The sequence below is a fragment of the Vidua chalybeata genome, chromosome 6, assembly GCF_026979565.1.
Source record: "Vidua chalybeata isolate OUT-0048 chromosome 6, bVidCha1 merged haplotype, whole genome shotgun sequence".
Classification (NCBI taxonomy): Eukaryota; Metazoa; Chordata; class Aves; order Passeriformes; family Viduidae; genus Vidua; species Vidua chalybeata.
The window spans coordinates 24,430,976-24,450,526 of record NC_071535.1 but is presented as its reverse complement, the minus strand read 5'-3'; the positions used below and the strand labels follow the sequence as shown (position 1 = coordinate 24,450,526).

The window sequence follows — 19,551 nt, the reverse complement described above, 5'->3', positions numbered from 1 at the left end:
CTTTGTAGGTCACTTGTCCTAAGAAAGTGACGCCTATAGAGATAGGAGGCTTTTTGCCTCCATAGGATCTATTATTATATATCAGAAGACAAAGGATCAGAAGGCCATCTGTCCTAATATTTAGTCTTTGCCAACAGTCTATAGAGGATCATCAGGCCAGTATACAGCAAGATGACAAATATATACTCTCTGTATTTCCAGATGCCATGATTCTGGAGCTCAGGCTTCTTGTCAATTATGTCCTTGCTCTCTCCACCTAACTATGGGAGCAAATTTCATATATGGCACTGTACTTATTTCTTTATACAGGTTTACTTCCTACCTAGGGCACAATGCTTCATGTTACATTTTTTTTCATGCTGTTCATCAGAACTGACTGAAAAAAACACACATCTGATTGGAGACTTAGTTCCTTCCATATTCCTCCCTCTCTAACTACACTTTTTGCTAGGCAGTTTTATTTGTTTGTTTGCTTGTTAGTTTGTTTTTCAAGTTTTCTTCTTGTTGTTGAATTAGTTTTTAGCCAAGTTAGAGAGCTGAATCTGATGAGTGCAGAATGATGCAGATGAGGGAATATGAGGCTCTTTTTAGTAGCCATGAATTAGTATATCTGCTAAAGCTGTAATACGAAAGTTCAAAATCCTAATTGCATATTTCACAGAAAAGTCAACAGCTCTTTGTAGTGTGCAATCATTTTTTGTAGTAATAACAGCAACTTCTGCAATATTGTGCAATTTTATTAACATGGAACTTCAGGAACCCTTTATTCATTCAAATTTGACCAAGTATTTACACATTAGAATTAAGTACTGCAGAGCCAATAATTGAATACTTTGAAGGACAGGAACCCATGAATTTAATGGTTTGATTCTTCTGACTTAAGATCTTCCACGATCAGTTGATCTGATGTAAGAGTTCACCCAAAACAGAACAGGGAGGTTTACCCCTCAGTTGGTTCTCCCCTGTTCCTACTCAGTTTTCACTGAGTGGTCCTGCTGCTTTCTCCATGATAATTCTGATGCTCACTGAACCCTTCTAGTAAGTTGACACAACTCACAAATTCATGAGAAACTGTACCAATTACTCTTCCTCTAGGATGATGGCAAAGTACAAGGTTCTGTAAGGAACTGTTAACTCGAGGGAGACAAGCATCTTGTCTTTTTAGCAACAATGAACAACAAAATTGGAATTTCCTGTCTTGTAAAGTTGAAAACTAAATTTCAGCATATTTCTAAAATTCCTAAGACATATGCCATATACTGTGTCAATGCATTATCTGTATAATAATGGAATTGTTAGCTGTTTTACTTCTTAGATAGGTCAAGTGGATAATACAACGATTTGTCAAGAAAAAGAATGTATCTGAAAAGGAAAAGGATGTATTGCTATTCATTTAAAAATTCACCTTTCAATGATTAAATTAGAAAAGATTTTTCCTTACATAAGATTGACGCATTATTCTATTCCCCTGTGAAGGTAACATAACTTTCTTGCATTATTTTTATTTCTCCTGTGATAGAACTCAACTTACACCTTCAAAAGAACATGTTTGTCCATAACTAACTGAACTTCATTTTCTAAGAGAAGATATAACACTATGAAGCATGTTCTGACAGACAAGACAGAAAAAATGGCAATCATAGAAATAAAAGTACATATACAAATTAGAGACATAGTAAATAAATACCTGTACATCTTTGATTAGGATGCAGTTTTGCATTACAAGATAGCTGATCCAATAGTCTGCAGCCACTAGAAAACAAATACTTTTCAATAGCTTAATTTTCTGACTCACCATCAAGCTAAATCAATTTTCCCTGCAGTTTTGCAACTTGCTAGATCTGCCATACGGAAAATGGTGGGACCAAACTACAAAGAATAGAAGGGTGTTGGGTGTCAAGGGACCAGGAGCAGGCCTAACTCTCCTAGTGTAAAACCACTCCTTCACCAGATTAGGTGTAACAGCATACTCTAATGGGTATTACAAGTACACACATGCCTTCCATGCATACCATTAGCAAACATTTTAGGGGTTGCCACTGTTGATCTGGGTCTGGGTTGCCCCCTTCTTTGTCCTCATATTTGCTGATACATCATTGTGTGGGGAATTAATTCAGAAAACCAAGCTGGTAAAAAAGAAACCCAGCCAGGCTTAATTGATAAGTCTTCCACTGTGCTAGCTCCCTGAAATGCAATGTGTGTCAAGGGGGCAAAGAATGGGAGCGTATGTGTCAAGGGAACACAATTCCAAAAGAATTGAGCTGAAAATGTTGTGGAACCATGTTTTTAAATGAAATATGCCTCCCTTCACTTCTTTCTAAGATACAAAATAAGTTTAAAAAAGTGGGCTTTTTGGATTTTGTTTGTTTGTTTGTTTACTTTTCCTTTCCTGATTTGTATTCCAGTTTAGCAATTTCAAAACTGTTTAATTTTACTCATCCAGTCTGTAGATTACTCACTCAGGAAAAAGTGCCATGACTGATTCTTGCACTGAACTGATTCAGCTCACTAATGTGCTAAAGAAAGAAGTGTCCAACATTCCTCCTGGGGGAAACCATCTTGATCTAAGATGCCACACCTGGGCAGACGCTGGATGGACAGTAGCACATGTAACACTTGGAAATGCATCTCCCCCTATAGCAGACCCTGAACTCCACCACGCACATCGGGGCACCCACAGCACCTTCTCACTGCTCTGCTGCAGGCCCATAATGGCAGCCAGTGGGACACACAGGTACTGTTTAGCCCCTGCTCCAGATTTAAGAAAATTGATAAAAAGGTACAAGAAATGACCATACTTTTGTAGTTACAGAAAATTAGTACTTCCATGGATCAATCATCCATTATGGAGATATGAGAAAATTGGGAAGGTCACAGCACCTCCGAGGCACAGCCCCTTCTGTGTGCTGCTCTTCAGCTGATGCTGTTGAGCTCTGCCCTTGGCTCAACTTGGGTTGTAAAAGCACAATCTAACCCACTGCCTGCTCACCAGGGAGTCATCAGCTTACTACAACATCGCAGCAGCTAAAAACTTGCAAATATTTCCTTAGCTTTTTGTTGTTTCTTTTTACTCTCTTGAGAAATAAGTTCAAAAGACATCTCTATTGTGCCAAGATTATTTTGGAGATGGTATTTTACTTGCATCCCACTCAACATGAATACTCTTGTTTCTCAAAACCCCCTCTAGACCTAGAATACACACTGATGCATCTGTTCATAAAAACGTACAGAAAGCACAGTTCACAAAGATATTATCTCTCTTTTTATTTATTTATAGATTTACTTGGCACTTACTGGCCTAATGCAGTTATTTTCGGGACATACTTAAATACAGCATTAAGGGCCAACTACTCTGAGAGAATTATTGGCATTGCTACAGTTACATTGTGCTTCCAACACATACAGCTTTTTTCTCTTGTATCCATAGCTTTGAAAAGCTAGCTCAAGTACAACTAAGAAAAAAGAAATGTAAAGAGGAAAAAATTTACTTTCTGTTTATTGTAAATGAAGTAATTAAACACTGATTTTCCATACTTGAACTATCTCTCACTCATTGCAGTAGATAAACAAATACTAGTAGAATAAACATAGGCAGTTGTTTTTCTCTTTCTTTCTCTTTCTTTCTTTCTTTCTTTCTTTCTTTCTTTCTTTCTTTCTTTCTTTCTTTCTTTCTTTCTTTCTTTCTTTTCTTTTCTTTTCTTTTCTTTTCTTTTCTTTTCTTTTCTTTTCTTTTCTTTTCTTTTCTTTTCTTTTCTTTTCTTTTCTTTCTTTTCTTTCTTCTTTCCATTTTTTCTTTCCATTTTTTCTTTATTTTTCTCCTTGCTCGAATTTTTTAGGCATGTTCCATCCATGGTTAGAAATCAGGCATGACAGTGGTCTAATGCAAAAGTTTTGTCCATGGAGAAATCAGACATGACTATGGTCTACCCCTGAATGTGATCTTAATATTTTATACCACTGACAAATCATTAACATCTGTTAATAACTTACCCAGATGCTTTGTTAGATTGTTTTAAAAAATCTTATGTACACCATAGACGTCTCCAACTCATAGTATAAGTAACCGTTCCCAGCTGCTTAATCCTTATTTAAAATCTTACTTTAAAATACACACATTTTTAAACTATCCCATTTCTTTGTCTCCAGACAAAGTAACTTTGCTAACATCTGTTCATTCTCACTCCCCAATTCCCATCTTAAATACTTATTTTCAGCATGTATTTTTCTTGTAAATAGAATCCCATGTACTTTCTCACCTCCAAGTCCTTAATTTTCTCCTTTTTGCTCTTGCTCTCATTCCACTCTATCCCTCATGATTTCTTTTGACTGATTATATTTTAAATGCAGTATTAATAGAGAGAAAAAGATTATTTAAAGAGCTTCTCTGATTATCTCACACTAATTTAGGCTTGGGAAAAAAGAAAATGGGGGCACGCCATGAATCTACTATGTCTAAAGGGAATAAGAAAAGGGAAAGGGGAACAATATGCAGTAAAGGGTGTGTAGGTAGTTAGGGATAAAACTATATAATGGAAATACTGGAGCATTAGAAAATACCTACTGGCTGTGAGAAGCAGTAGGCTATGCAGGAGCATTCAAGGGAATTAGAGGGGACTTGTCACTGCGCACAATTTAAAATAGACTGGACAAAGGTATGGGGACCAATACCTTGGGACCAAGCAACAGGCAGAGGCAAGGAGAGAGGAGAGGGTGAGGGTGAGGGAAAGTGAGAGGGAGAGGAAGCCAAACTCAGCACTGGGATGGAGATTTCTGAGTGCTGGTACAGCAGTGGCAGAATATGACAGACACAGGCAGTAACACCTCATTTGGGAACGGACCGTGATTTTAAGTGCTGGTTCTACTGCAGTGATCTAAACAGTACAGCTCTGGATAAAGTGCTAGCAGTCCTGATACCATTCCCCATTGCCAAGAAATAGCAGATGAATGGTTGAATAGATGTCCCATGTCCAAAAGAAATAAATCAGATTTATAAGTGATGTACAAGATGGTTCACATTGCACTGAGTACCAAGACTTCTAGTGTTATTTCTTTCTCCCTGTTAGAAGAGTAAGGAGCACTGAGGCAATTTCCATAACTCAAAAAAGTTACATTACTGTAAGTTACAGTAATTCCTTTTTTGACAACAATACAATAGCATGAGGGAATCTAAACAAATAAAATAATTAAACACATCTACTGCATTTAATAGAATATAACACACTATAATATTACAGGGTGTTTTGTGTACAAACATAGCTGTATTTTTCCAGATCTGTCAGCTGACCCACAGATCCAAAATGTTTCAAACTGAATTTGATTTTTTTTGTCATGAAAATTTAGTGATTATTTCTGATTAATGTAAATATCCAGTTTATCTGTAGATATCTTGAGATAGTACAAAGAAAATCCAAGTGCTTCTATACTATCTTTAACTTCTTCAGTAGTTTCTAACTAGAGAAACAGACAACAGTACAATGAGTATATTTTAGAGGGTACTTACTCCTAGGTTCTCTTCCTTTTTTTCCTTTTCCCATTGGGCAGTGTAATGACAAAATAATTATTTTCTCATAACTGTAAGGCATGGTATGATTCTTCACCATAACAGTGTTAGAGCTCTTTCATCACATTTTCCTGTTCTGTCTAGAAGAGTGCTATTTGTAGCCTCATATTATATAAAAGGAAGCATTTTCATAAAATTAAGACAATAACAAATGGAAGTAAAAAAATCCAGAGCTTTCTTGGGTTTAAACTGTGAGCATAGAATGTACATCTTGTGAAATTACAAAACACAGTCCACACCGCTTTCTTGCAACTGCATCATGCAGACACAACTAATCAACTGCAGGTTTTTCTAGTGCTAGAGAACTTAAATATAAAGAAACTTCACTTCCTCTACCAAGGAAGATGCTGTACCAGTACAGTCAAATATGTCTGTTTACATTTATTTTTTTAAAGCATGTAAATATATAGATGCAGATTATAGGAGAGAAACCCTCAGGCTCTTGTCATTTTACAAGTTATGCCAATGTAGCTGCCAGTAATATTTATATGAACTTCATAAGCACTATGTTTGGAAATCCAAACATAGAAAGAATATTGTGCTATGTCATTAGAATGAAAACAAAATATACATTAAAGGGGCCTGAAACTTGTCCAAACAGGAGGAAAAATAAAGTAACAAGCAAAAAATTGTTAAGAGAACAAATGACTGAATATATCTTGCAAATATCCATAGACAAAAGGATTGTCACTAGCAGGATGGATAATATTCAATATTTCTTCTTGCATGATTACCATTTACTCCCCAAATCAGCTGCTCAAGGAACCATCTGTAAGGGTTCACCTAGACAGAGCTGTGCTTGAGCAATGTAAAAGACCTTCTCACAGAATCATAGAATTGTCTGAGTAGGAAGGCATCCAGGGATCATCAAGTCCTACTCTTAAGTGAATGGCCCATAGGGGGATTGAGCCCGCGACCTTGGTGTCACTGGCACCACACTCTCATGGGAAGATGCACCAAGCCAAAAATCTTAAACAAAATTAAATATTTTATATTTTACAATATTCAAGATGCAAAATTGCATCTTGAAGAGAACCAAGGCCACTCCAAGTCAGCTTTGGTCCACCAGCTTTCTAGAAATCCAAAAGATCCCTTCTGTATCTATCTGACAAGAAATTATATAAGAACATCCTTCTTGCCCTGGTATCCTTTTTCTTTCGCTCTCTTTGGTAGACTGTCCACTTGCTTCCTTGTCTGAAAATCTTATCCCATCTACTACTGCCTCTCTCAATTCCCCTATGATGGTCTCACCACTTGCTCCCTGCACATAGAGCCATTTCACTTCCTTCTGGTTCACTCCTGAAGTACGTAAGTAACTATTTAGGCAACTGAAGTTGGCTTTGCTTCATATTATTACCCTAAAAACCTCACAGACAAGAAAAGAATTCTTTAATAGGTAAATAGAGATTACTGTTCTATCTTGAGCTGAAGGCAGACGTGGTTTATTTTGTGGGTGTTAGAAATTCTAGGTTGTTACAGCTCACAAGTGACTCAAGAAACTGAGGGAAGTTTTGGTAAAGCCAGTGAAATGGCACAGGTAACAAGTAACTCGAAGCATGCCATGCTGTCAAATGGAAATGATGATTTTAGGGTATTTCCGTCTAAAAAAAGCACTGTCTATTCCTTTAAAAAAACTTAAGAGTGGATGGCAGAATGTAAAATCAAAATTAAAGAAAAGCTTGAGAGACCATTAGCAGTCTGATTTGATGATGCAGAAATTTTGTTTCTATCAAAGAAGGTATAGAATTATTTTAAAATTAAGAAAAGAATATAGGCTATAGATCTTCCAAAAATCTACACTGATTTGAAATAGGGGTATAATCAAGCAGTTCTGGTGTTCAATCACATCTAACACAGTATCACATGAGGAGATGATGAAGCCACACTTACACAGCTTCTTTTATCCCAAAGGATCTTGCCACTCTTTATAAAATATATACATGGTACACCTATGAATAACAACAAAAAAAAGCACATAGAAACAGAAATCACTTTGACCAGCACTGCAAATCAGAGCATCTGTTTAACAGTGTACATCAATGCTGTTCTTTAATTCAGAGAAGGATTTAAATCGCAATTGTGTATCTAGCAGGAATTATTAGCCCATGTGCCCTTATTAGTTCCTAACAGATTGTACATAGAAGGAAAAAGAAGGGCAAATTACAGAGCACTGGATCACATCCACATCCAAATTACGATGAACTGTAAAGTCCTCATTATAAAAAAATTGGATCTGTACATAAATATCCAAAGTATTTCAATGCTGAAATTCAAATGATAAAACCAGAGTATAATCTGCAATATGCACACAAGCCCTGTGAAAAATTGTGCCAAAGGCCACTGAAAATTGAAGGAAATCTAATCCCAGAGAAAAGCCTCGACATTTGGATGAAATAAAGACATTAAGCTGAGTTGGCCAGGGATTATTTTTACTTGGTTCTTTTTCTTCAAAATGAAAAAAAAAAAAAAAAGCTTTTCTCAAGAAACTATCAGTTTCAATATATTTTTATACACTTCTTTTAGATGACAATGGATGTTGTCCTCTACATTTTCAAACAAAATCTTCTGTTTTTCTAGTTCCAAATTACTTAAAAGGCATTGAAAAGAAAGAAAGGGAAAAAAGGAAGTGAAAACTTCCAAAATCCAAAATTAATTGCACGAAGTTTCACTGGCCATAACTCATTGTTTTTCTAAGTCTTCTGAGAGTTCAACTGTTCATTCCAATACAGAATATTTTGGTATCCTGATAATTTTCCCAGGACAGGAAGACTATTTTCTGCTTAAAACTGTTATGAATCTAACTAGAGCAGTTTGCATCTAGTACCATGAACTTAACATGGCCTGATGCAAACCAAGTGAGCTATGGTCACTTGGAAATGGTAACATTGTATAAGGACAATGAACTCTTCCTTAACCAATGTTTTTCAGAAACAAGCTCCACCTCTGCCCATTCAAACAAAAAAGACCAAAAATCAAAGAGGAATTAATGATATAAAGGAAGTAGCTCTTGCAAAATAACAGATGGAATGAGATCGGAAACACATGTAGTAAGTTGAACTTTTTTAATAAGACCAAAATGACAGAATTGGAACAAAGGAAGAGAATGGATAAACATGCACACAAATCAGCAGAACAGTTGCTAACTAGAAATGGGTCTGTAATGCAGATTCCAAACCTTGATTTAGATCTCAATTATTTTTTAGATTTGGGCCTTCAGATTAATGATGTTGGTTTAGAATTTTTCAGTAAGAGTAGCAAAATTTAAAATCTCCATCCTAACTACACAAAAATGTCATACATAGTTTTTAAGGTGAATTATTTGTGTCATATTTTAAATGCTGATGTTCAGGATCACACATGAGACCAAAAGTCAGTCCATATGAAGATTTTGATCTGAAGCTGAGCTATGTGAAGCAGTATTACACTAGAGCAATATGGACTGCAGCCTCCCTGCCAAAGGTGGGAAACAGCTTTAAGAAAAAAAACAAAGACATTGGATAGGTTGACCATGAAAACAAGCTATACCTAATAACCTATTTTCCTGATAAATTGAAGTAAAATCTTTCAAAATAATGTCTCCCAGCTCTCCTTTATGGATTGATTTGAAATTGCACACTCATCCCAATGTGAGACTGCGTTGTGAAGGCAAAACTATATTGAAAAATGGAAAAGACTGTTTTAATAAAGAGAAAAAAAAATCAAATGGAACTGTGATTATTTGAGTTAACTAGAGAAGTATTAAAAAACTGCCCACTGAATATATGTTTAAAATGTTATAACAAAGGTTACCCTGATGATTCTACAAATACAATAATAAACTAGACTTTCTCCAATTCTTTTATATGGTATTTGGCATAACATTCACCTCTCTTTGAATACATTGTCGAGAACTAAAAAACTCTAAATACTCCAGTGGTATGGACTGTCACCTATGTCCACTGAAGTCAACACAGATCTGGAGGACAATTTGATATTATTGTGATGTGAGAGAAACCATCTCTCTTTCAAATATTTGTCTCAAAATGTATAGTGATGTCAAATAACACCTAAAATGGAAAAGAGAAGTAAATGATTCATTTAATTCCCATAACATTTTTCCTGTTCACAGGAATTTCAGACACATTTTCTTTTCAGATGTTATGCATTTGAAAGTTTTTGATGATGTGTTGTTATTTTTTAATCTATTATTTGAAACCACTTAGTCATAAATTTCTTCATTTGTGTTTTCTATTAAATTCTGTAGATAACTGTTAAAAAAAATTACCCAGTAGGTTTCCATTTCCTAACTACATAATACCAAGTCACATCCAAAATGACTTCTTTCTACACAAATATATGTTTCACAGTCTGTATGAATACTTGCAAAGGCAATTTTGAAATTGTTTTCAAGAACAGTGGAATCACTAAAATTCAGCTGTATAAATACTGGTAATAATCAAAGAAAAAGAAAAAGCACATATAAAGGGAATCAACTCATAAACCTAGGGAAATATTAGCTAAAATTTTATTTCTACTTTTAGTTCTAATTTTTAAATTTAAAGTAATACATATGGCAATGTCTCGTCCTATGTATCATGACCTAGTACATCATTTTGGCATCCTTTGAAAGTCTCATGGTTGAAAACAACATTACAGCCTGCATTATGCTTAAGACACAAAAAAGGTACAAAGTAAGAAAACCCAATTCTTTATCCTAAGATGAGATACTGTTCTCCTCCCTTACTTTCTAGAAAAGAAAGATCATCTAGAGCTCTTAATTAAAAAATAGACCATCTATGTCTTGATTGTATCTGTACCAAAAACCTCTTCCACTGCTGTCACTTCTCATACATGGACATACACAAAAAACTTACCAGACTCTGTATTTAGGAGAACAAGAACAGAGATTCAGTACTTTATTTAATGGCTAACTTAATCATAAGGATAATTGATATATAAAACAGCTATTAGAGACTATTCTACAAAAAAAAAATAATCAGCACGTCTTTTTTTTATAAATAATATCTCATCAGAAACTATTCCAATATATCTGATTCATAAAGCTAAAACAATGGATCATAGTTATCTTAATCTATCCAGCTATCAGGAATTTCTTAGAGTAGTGATCTTTGGTGTTCTAGCAGAGAAAAAAATAAAATTATTTTCAGATGTACACTTAGGAAAAAACACTTCATTAAGCATTTGGATTCTCTAAGGTTTATAAGCATATATACTGTTCCTCCCTTGATGTGAGCAGATAAACAAATCTAGCATTGTTACTGTAGAATAATAGAAAATTGCTAAACACAGAAAAGATATTGCAAAATGTCATAAAAGAGCCAAACCATTTTCCAGGGTTTCAAAATAATTTTTGACAGAAACTTTATTTTATCCAATTTTTTATTAAAAACATGCACATACACAAAATATCAATGAAGCACTAAGCCACCAGTCCACTAGATGTGAGCCTCTGACATCTTCCCTAAACTCCTTCAGAACAGTAACTTAGATCAATGAGATAATAATAATTTGAAATGGCCACAGGACTCTTAACCAAACACACTTCTAGAAAAAAAAAGTAAGAAATTCAAAACACCATAAAAATTAGGAAACAAATGGTGCTTTCATATATCCTTTCACCTAACCAATAGGAAGAAAACCCTAAACCAATCACCAAAACTGTAATAGCTGGAAGTGATTAGGAAACAGTGGATTATCAATACCATGTTGGGAAAGATTAAGCACACAACAATACTTAGAAGCACTGCAAGAAAGGAATAAAGTCAATGAAAAACTATTAGAGAACATTCTATGTCCAAAGTTCAGAATTAAAACCAATGTTTCATTTGAACTTTCAAGGCCATCAAAGAATTGATCTGCTAATAGTAAATTGGGAATGGTAGCCATTACAAAATGAAAGGAAGAAACATGATGTTAGGAATGTAGAACAAAATGATGGATGAGATCAAAGGATATTATATTCTCAGTTTTGTCATTTGGTTTCAAAATGTAAGTATTTTGAACTACTACCATCTGCTGAGATCTGCAGAAAAGTTACTGCAAAATCTGTGTAATATCTCTGAATACATCTGCATCAACAAACTTGGGTGCTGCCCACTTCTGCAAAGAGTTGCAGCTAACTCAGTGGAAGAATTAACTCAATAGAAGTTTCTTCTGATGAAGAAATTTGTTTAATTGATTTTTTATTTGATTCAGCCCCTCAGTTTTACTTTGATTGATAATCTGATTTATTCTGCAGAGCTACTGTTTTTTCCTTTCTTCCTACTTCTTTCTTTATTCTAAAAATTCCAAATTTCACATATAAGGGTTTCCTAATTTTTACTTTTTATTGTGTTTTTAAGGATTGTTACAGCTTTACAAACATCCCCATACACTCTTTAATTCTTTACATTTCAGGATCTCATATCTGAAAAGCCTTTTCACTACTAAAAGTGTGTAACACTCAGTAAAATTTCAAAAAGATATAGGGAAATCTGTCCTTGTGTTCTGAGCGTCCACTGTGTGGTTCTTATCAGAAAACCGAAAATACGTCTGTTGACTGCCAGTACAGATGTGCAATTAATGTATTTTCTGACTCATGATATGTGGCTTACACTAAATTATGAATTCTTACTAAATTAGCATTCTTACTACAAAAGAACACGACTTCTAGTTCAGTACAAAGAGAAAAAGAAGTAAAATCAAAGCTTGAAAGCTAGAGGTGAGTTAAAGCACAAACTGCCAAAATGAAGTCACTAAAGCACATCCTTTGGGGACCACATGAGAGAAGAGCAAGACAGATTTTTTCTTCTAAATTTGTTCTTGTATTTGTTTTGCTTGTACCCTGTCGCTTCTGAGCCTTTAATTTCAATCTCATCAAAGTCTTGTTTTAATGGCATTGTTTCAGTGGTACTTGGAGGGGCAGAGAGGACCCTCAGAACCACCAGGTGCATTGTTTCTATATGAATCAACACATCCACATTATGAAGGGTTGCCTGAGCAACCTCCAAGCCCCGAGGAGGACCTGCAGCACCTCAGCAGCATTTAATGCAGCTGGAGCCCAAATAACTGTCTCCTGGTGTAGGGCAATGACCACAGGCAGATTACCTCCTTCTGCAAAATGCAATTTGCAAAAAACGTGCATCTCAAGGTCTTAGGCAAATCACAAAATGTGATTTAAATAAAAGCCAAAAATGCATCCAAAAAAACCTCACATGTTGGCTAACTGAAACTAGAATATGAAATCATAATTGACAAATTCAAGCATATTCCAGAGACCACAGCTGTCCTCATCAGTTGTTTGGGGCTGATTAGTTTCCTAGTGAAGCTTTTCTACCTACACGTCTGTGACCTAGATAGAGCTCCAGGAACAGTATATATGGTAATTATTGGCACCGTGTAACGCATGTGGCATGAATAGTTTTCTCCTTGTACTAGTATGCTTCTCCATTCTGGTTTGCTTTTCATGTACAGTAACACTAACTTGTGAATTTATATAAAAACTAAAATGCACAGAAAATAAAAGGATATTCCAGAAACTAGAAACACAGCTATTCTTTTTTTTCACTTCAGTAAGCAACATTAAGAAAAACTAACTTGAGCAAATTGTTGAGGTCATTTAATCATTTATATTCACATAAGAACAAATATTCAGAAAAAAAAGACTGATAAATAGATTTAAAAAATATAAAATAATGAAGTTATTTAGCTTACAAAGAGAATGTGGAACATCTCCTCTTATTATTTTTATTAAAAATCTGTGAAAATTATTTTGGAGGCAATATGTTACTTCCCAATTACATATAAAAGAATTACTGCAGATATTACATATACTAAGTGAATTTAACTTTAGCCATCTTCGTGTCATAGCACTGTGTTACAAGAGTAAAAATACATGTCATATGCAGATTTAACACCTTTAGATGACCTCTAATCAGAAATGTGCCGTGCTACTCAAATTCCATCTGTCAAATGCTGTAAATACAGGTAAGTAAATATAAATGTCATTAGAGGCACAAGTTATCTTACTGGGAGAAGTTCTAGGATTTTATTTTTTGACAGCTTGTAATTTGGATATCTTCCAGTGTCAACAAAACCTGTTCAAGCATGATCTTACCTTGTTTTCACTACATCGAGGGGATGCATCAGGCAAATTTCTACAAGACCTATAAAAGAATAACAAAGAGAGGACTAATAAACATTTGTACAAATAGTAATTTAATTTTCATTGACTTCAACAGTTTTTGAAATTTGAAAAGCAAAGTAAAAACCTACACATATCATTGATGACATGGTAGTTGTACACCTCATATATTAAACATGCACTTCTGCAGTGTGTATAGACCTCTGGGCTTTTCAACAGTGAATAGAGCTAGTTGTTCATTGGAGTGGGCTAAGTGAGGACTTCAGCTACGCAATCAATTTAATCTTAGTTTTTGCTCAGTTTTCTGACTTAAAAACAGTGGGAACATTTGACTGGCATCATAAATAAATACATTAAGTCTTGTTAAGAGTCGCAAAGGAAGGGAGTTCAGGTTGGCACTTGCTTCTTTGTCATGCAAGAATAATTCCTAAGGACACTGCAGGACTGCACTGGTGGTTCAGATGGACTTGATGTTAAGATGACAGCTGATTCCTGCATATCTGAGCTGCAGCCTCACTGGTTCTTTGTCCTGCCATGCCCTGTGCTGGTGCTGATGTGTAGTCCTGGCTTTTCCCCTTTGAATCTCAAGTGGCCAATGCCAAGGTAAGAGAAATCTGGAAGGTCCCAAATGTACCTGTCAATATCACCTTCAAAGTTTACTCTATTATTTTTTCCACCCACCTGACACCTGATGAACAGTCCATACATAACCCAGGGAGAACTTTCTAGTTAAATTTCTAGGTTTGCTTACCCTACTTTCCATTTGGTATATCAGCCTCATTCCAAAAAGCAAACAAGCAGTAAGAATATGCATTTATCAGGACCACTGTTAAAGTGTATTTTAGAGATCTGTCAATCTGCAGACACAATAAAAAACTAATATACAAATCTTACAGGACTTTGAAATGCCAAGAAAATACATGCACATATGTCCTAGATAATAATTACTATGTCTTTGAAATTTCTGTGCCCAGGTTATCAGGACCCTTAAATGTCCACTCACGCTTTTTACCTAGTGTAATAAATTTAATGCTACATCATGAAGAAACAGGTTGTGAAGACTATACTTATTACAATGTTTGAATGCATTTATTTACTTTATTTATGATTATTGTAAAAATAATTACAAAGCTTTTATAATAAGAATGTGTCTTTTGATGAGTTGGAGCTAAATTTCTAAAAATCGTGATTCAGGAAAGAATTCCTTTCTTTAGGTATAACATACAGTCCCACTGAAACTAAGCACATGCTTATGTTCCACTATTTCAGATGTCACTGGCTTAAATTCCACACCCTGTCCCCTTCCTTTAATGGCACACACTATATCTGATCTTAGGCGTTACTAAAGTTAACAGTCTCCAATACAGTTTGTTACATGCTAGGCTACTCAACTACTTTCTTTTTCTACCAAAAATATTGAAATTAACTCTAAGAGAAAATCACATTTAGATATATTGCAAAAAAAGACTATTGAACTAATGGAATTTGCATTTTGGCCCTATTCTTTGACAGACCTGATGGAGGAAAGCTCTTGGTGAGCTTCTTGCAGGAACCAGGCTCTCTCTGAGTGGCACAGATTGCAGTATGTAAACAGTATCAGAAACCTGAGCTTCTTTTCATTATTGATTATAATCTAAGGGAGGCTTAAAGTTTCATATTTTGATTATTTTAGAACTAATAAGTTAAGTGTTTCAGGGAGACCAGGAAAATTTGGGATGTGGCTTAAAGTTTATGTCAGAGAGCATTAAATTTCAAAAAAATTATCTACTTTCTATTTCAACTCTATACAAACCTTCTGAGTAACACAGATACTTACTAGGTAAGCCTTTTAAACTGAACCAGAGCATTAGCAGAGGGAGGATTCTCATTATAGTCAGACGAGATGTAGCCAATAAATGCAATAGAGTTTTTAGCTCAGCCTATATTAAATACCTATATTTAAAAATGAGAATTTATTTTCAGCTTGATACACTTTACATATTGAATACATATATTATTGACAACTGTTATGTATTTATCCTAAGGAATAATAAGCTATTTATACAACAAGAAAGAACAGCAAAAATTTTTGCACATGAACACAAGTAACTTTTGGAGATAGTAACTGAAGGAGGGTGTAAATTTTAATGCTAAAATTCTTCATTAAATGTATTTAAAAGAAATTTACATTAAAATTTGTGAAGACGTTAAAATGTTTAAAGTGAGTTCCTAACATAAAATACTTGCTGTGAGTTCTAATTTAACAGAAACAATTATCATTATTTTCTATCATTACATTCTAATGAATAAAGATTACAAAACATAACATTTTCCAGACAGCCCCTGATCCCTAGTTTCCTGCCACTGAATTTGAAGGACAGTATCAGGTTAATATTTATGATCATTGTTTTGCTGTATTTTCTTTTCACTCCATACAACATTTCTTTTTTTTCAATTTTGGATAAAAGGAAGACAACATAGGTAATATCAGCCAAAGAGGATATTTATTTTAGTAGTAATGAGATTAATTTTTAAAAACTGCAATTCTTTCAATGAAAGCAAAAGCTGTCATTATTTCTGTGCAGGTATATTTATTGCTGTAATTATTGTCCACAAATTGCTTCTATTTTACTAAAATAAGATCATACCACATTTCACGTAAGGGAACCGTCCCAAAATCTATAAACTGCTCCAACAGCTGCCAACAGGTGCTTTGTGAGTGGAGCTGAGTATTTCAGTGCTGGCAGGGGGCATAGCCTATGAGTTTTTCCCTTTCCAACCACCCTCCTTTTCTAAGCTCTCTTTTTCCAACCTTCTCCCCCTCTCCCCATTTTTGATCTTCTATTCCATCTAATTTTGGCAGATAGGGCCTACAGTAGGGGGCCAAGCATGGGGCCAAGGGTTGTTCCCCCTATTCTGTTTTTGCAGCATTAATGACCATTTTGGGAGAAAACTGTAGAGTGCCAGAATTTGGCTCTATTTTCTTGGTCCTTGTAGGATAATTTTTAATTCAGGCATTTTTCCAGCAACTGAATCAGATGAATTCCAAGGTCCTTGGCAAGAGCTCTGTTTTGATAAGTTCGGGATTCTATTGGTTATCTGCCTTTCTCAGTCTTTCCTTTGTCTCATCATATAATTACGCACCAGGTCTTAAACGATGTATAGTTACTTGATTTCACCAGACTGAATTCTTCAAAAGATGCAGGGATTATGACACAGCTCTCTGAAGAGCACCAAAGGACTGCACACTGTGCAAGACACTAATGGAACAGCTACAAACACAAGCCACATTTTTCCATCTACTAGAGTAGTCATGCAAATCATTACAACATCCTATTGATAGCCTGCCCAGAAAGTGTGGTGGCCCTACTAAAATACAAGCACTCTGAGATGTGCTCAGTAAAATAAAATATATTGCCCTTTCTTTAGCTAATGTTCATCAGCTTTGTGACAAATTCAATTAGCACTATGAAAATCTAATCTACTAAACATCTCTATTAGGATGCAATATATCTTAACTTGTCACTCTGTAAAGACTACTGTTTACAAACTTTATTTTCATGATAAAGTAGTTAAAATAGTTACAGAAACATTGTCCAAAAAATACTCTAATTGCCCCATTGGGTCTCCTTGGTGATGTCACATGCAAACTTAACCCAGAGTAATATATGATGGCCTAATTATGTTTAAAACAACTCTGATCCAACTAGCTGAACAAGAGCCCAAAGGAAATATAGGAAAGAACAATTACTGGGTCAGTCCAACATTTGTTGTCTTCTGGGTGGGAAAACATTCCCTGTGAAAACCAAATACTAACCATAAAGCAAGACATAATCAAAATCTGTGTTTCGAAGAAATAACCAGCTGTCATCATTGACATGCTCTGAGCATACACTAGTGGAATATCAACAACCAAGAAGGGAGTCCAGAATTCTATTATGTAAAACATTCTGCTCAGTAACTGAGCCCATGGAGGGAATAAAATGTCAGAAAATGCTGACCCCCAAACTGACCCTCCTCAGTAAAGCATTTCCCCTTTCCCAACTAATATCTTCTGGCTTTAAATTGTTTCCCATTATGGATTACATTACATTTCCCTCTACAAGATTCACACTTAAAATGGCAATTTCACATACATCTCTTCAATCCAAACATTTTGGTGACTAGTGGCTATTTTGAGCTCCTTTGTTCTTTGTTGCTCTATTCCATCATTCACACAAGTCTTATATCAATAATCATACATGGCTTGAGAATACTATGACACTGTTTAAAATGTGTTGTAAATGTAACAATCCATCTGACAAAATGTGAAAGCTTGATATTTCAGCAGCACAAGTTTATAGCTCTCCTTGTATCTGCAAGGGTTTCCATACTTCATCTATTCACTACATAGGGAGAAAAAGAATGAAATCTAGCCAACAGTTCTTGCAAAATAACACAGATAAAACCAGAACTATTTGAGCTTTGGAATGCCTTAGGAGAGGACTTACCTTTTTATCTTCAGCATTGCATTGATCCTTAAAGCTATGAACTGAAAAGTGTGAAGTGCCTGTGATAGACACCGATTTGTTTCAAAAAAACCTGAGCTCACCCTCTATGTGTTTCCTGCATCATACACAAACACAGATGCAACACAGATTCAAGAGATGTAGAGCATGATCCATGTGTTAGTTCAGACAACCCCCTACAGTGTAGAAGTCATTATGCACCCTCCTCCCCTTGTGTTATTCATTTCCCTGGAATAACACAGTCACTGGAGAAAAACAACAGACAGGAGACTGGTCAGAGAAAATGTGGCAATAAACACATCAGGCACTGTATATTGTATAGCTGGAACAGTTGATATTTATTTTGGCTTTTACATAAATATAGTTACAATGTACGAAATGATCATAAATATTTTATGTGTACTATACATTTTCTTCTGAGAATATAAGTCTGACAGAAAGAATCTCATGTTGATCTTTGTATCCTAATCAAAACAATGACAAATTCCTCTTAAATATGCTTTTCTGTTGGCTAAAACACTCAATTTGACAAGATGGAGCATGGACTCTCTTCCTGATTGTAACAGTACTATTTCATAAACAATCAGTGCCTGGAAAAAAGCATCCATGCAGTAAATTCTGCACAGGTTAATTAATTTATATCAGCCGGCTATCTGACTTGATCTTCACAGACACATAAAGCTTTTACCTGTTCTGTAAGGGTACACCTTCCTCAGAAAAGTCCACAAAATGTTAGGTTCACCAGCCAACGCTCACTCCTTTCCTAGGGAAGCAGTAATGTACTGTGCCCCTCTCAATTGTAGTATATGTCAACTAGGCTCCAAAGAAAACTATACAAGAGCATGCACAAACTGTGCTGAGAAAGATCTACCCGTTAGCCTTCACTTAAGAAAGTGACACTTATTTTAACTCTTGCCCAGGATTGTATTTAGTGATGAGGTATGGGATTAACTAATGGTACCCTGGAGCTTGTCACAAACATTGGTAAGGAGCCAAATCAATGCTTTCCTTAGAAAATGTGGAGAAATGGAAAGTTACTCCAAAAAGTACTCCATAATGGCAGTGCTGTATTAATGAGTCATTCTTCCTCAGAGACCTAGTTTACACGGAGAAAATACACTAGAAAACATGTTAATTAAACAAGTTATTGAATATGATTTTTCCCTTTGGTGTAGACAAGGATGTCTGTGTTAAAAATGTGTTGGCTGATCACAGGAGGATCCCAGGAGGAGCTGTTGGTTTACTGTCACATTTTACAAGAGGTCTTTTGCATGTCTACAGGAGAAGGTGGGTCATGCTCAACTTCTTGTTAGGTAACAGTGTTCCTTAACAGATGCAACCTGTCAGTGCAGCACTGCTATCTGGAATTGCCATCCCCAAAA

The 19,551-nt window shown here is 35.3% G+C and overlaps 1 protein-coding gene across 1 annotated transcript in view; it reads right to left on the bottom strand.

Moving 5' to 3' along the window:
• SLC25A21 (solute carrier family 25 member 21) overlaps positions 1 to 19,551 on the bottom strand; it is a 241,754-nt gene that overhangs the window by 91,957 nt on the left and 130,246 nt on the right. The window contains exon 2 of the mRNA XM_053946647.1: positions 13,656 to 13,704. Coding sequence (XP_053802622.1) covers positions 13,656 to 13,704 — 49 coding nt within the window. The remainder of the gene's footprint in view (positions 1 to 13,655; positions 13,705 to 19,551) is intronic.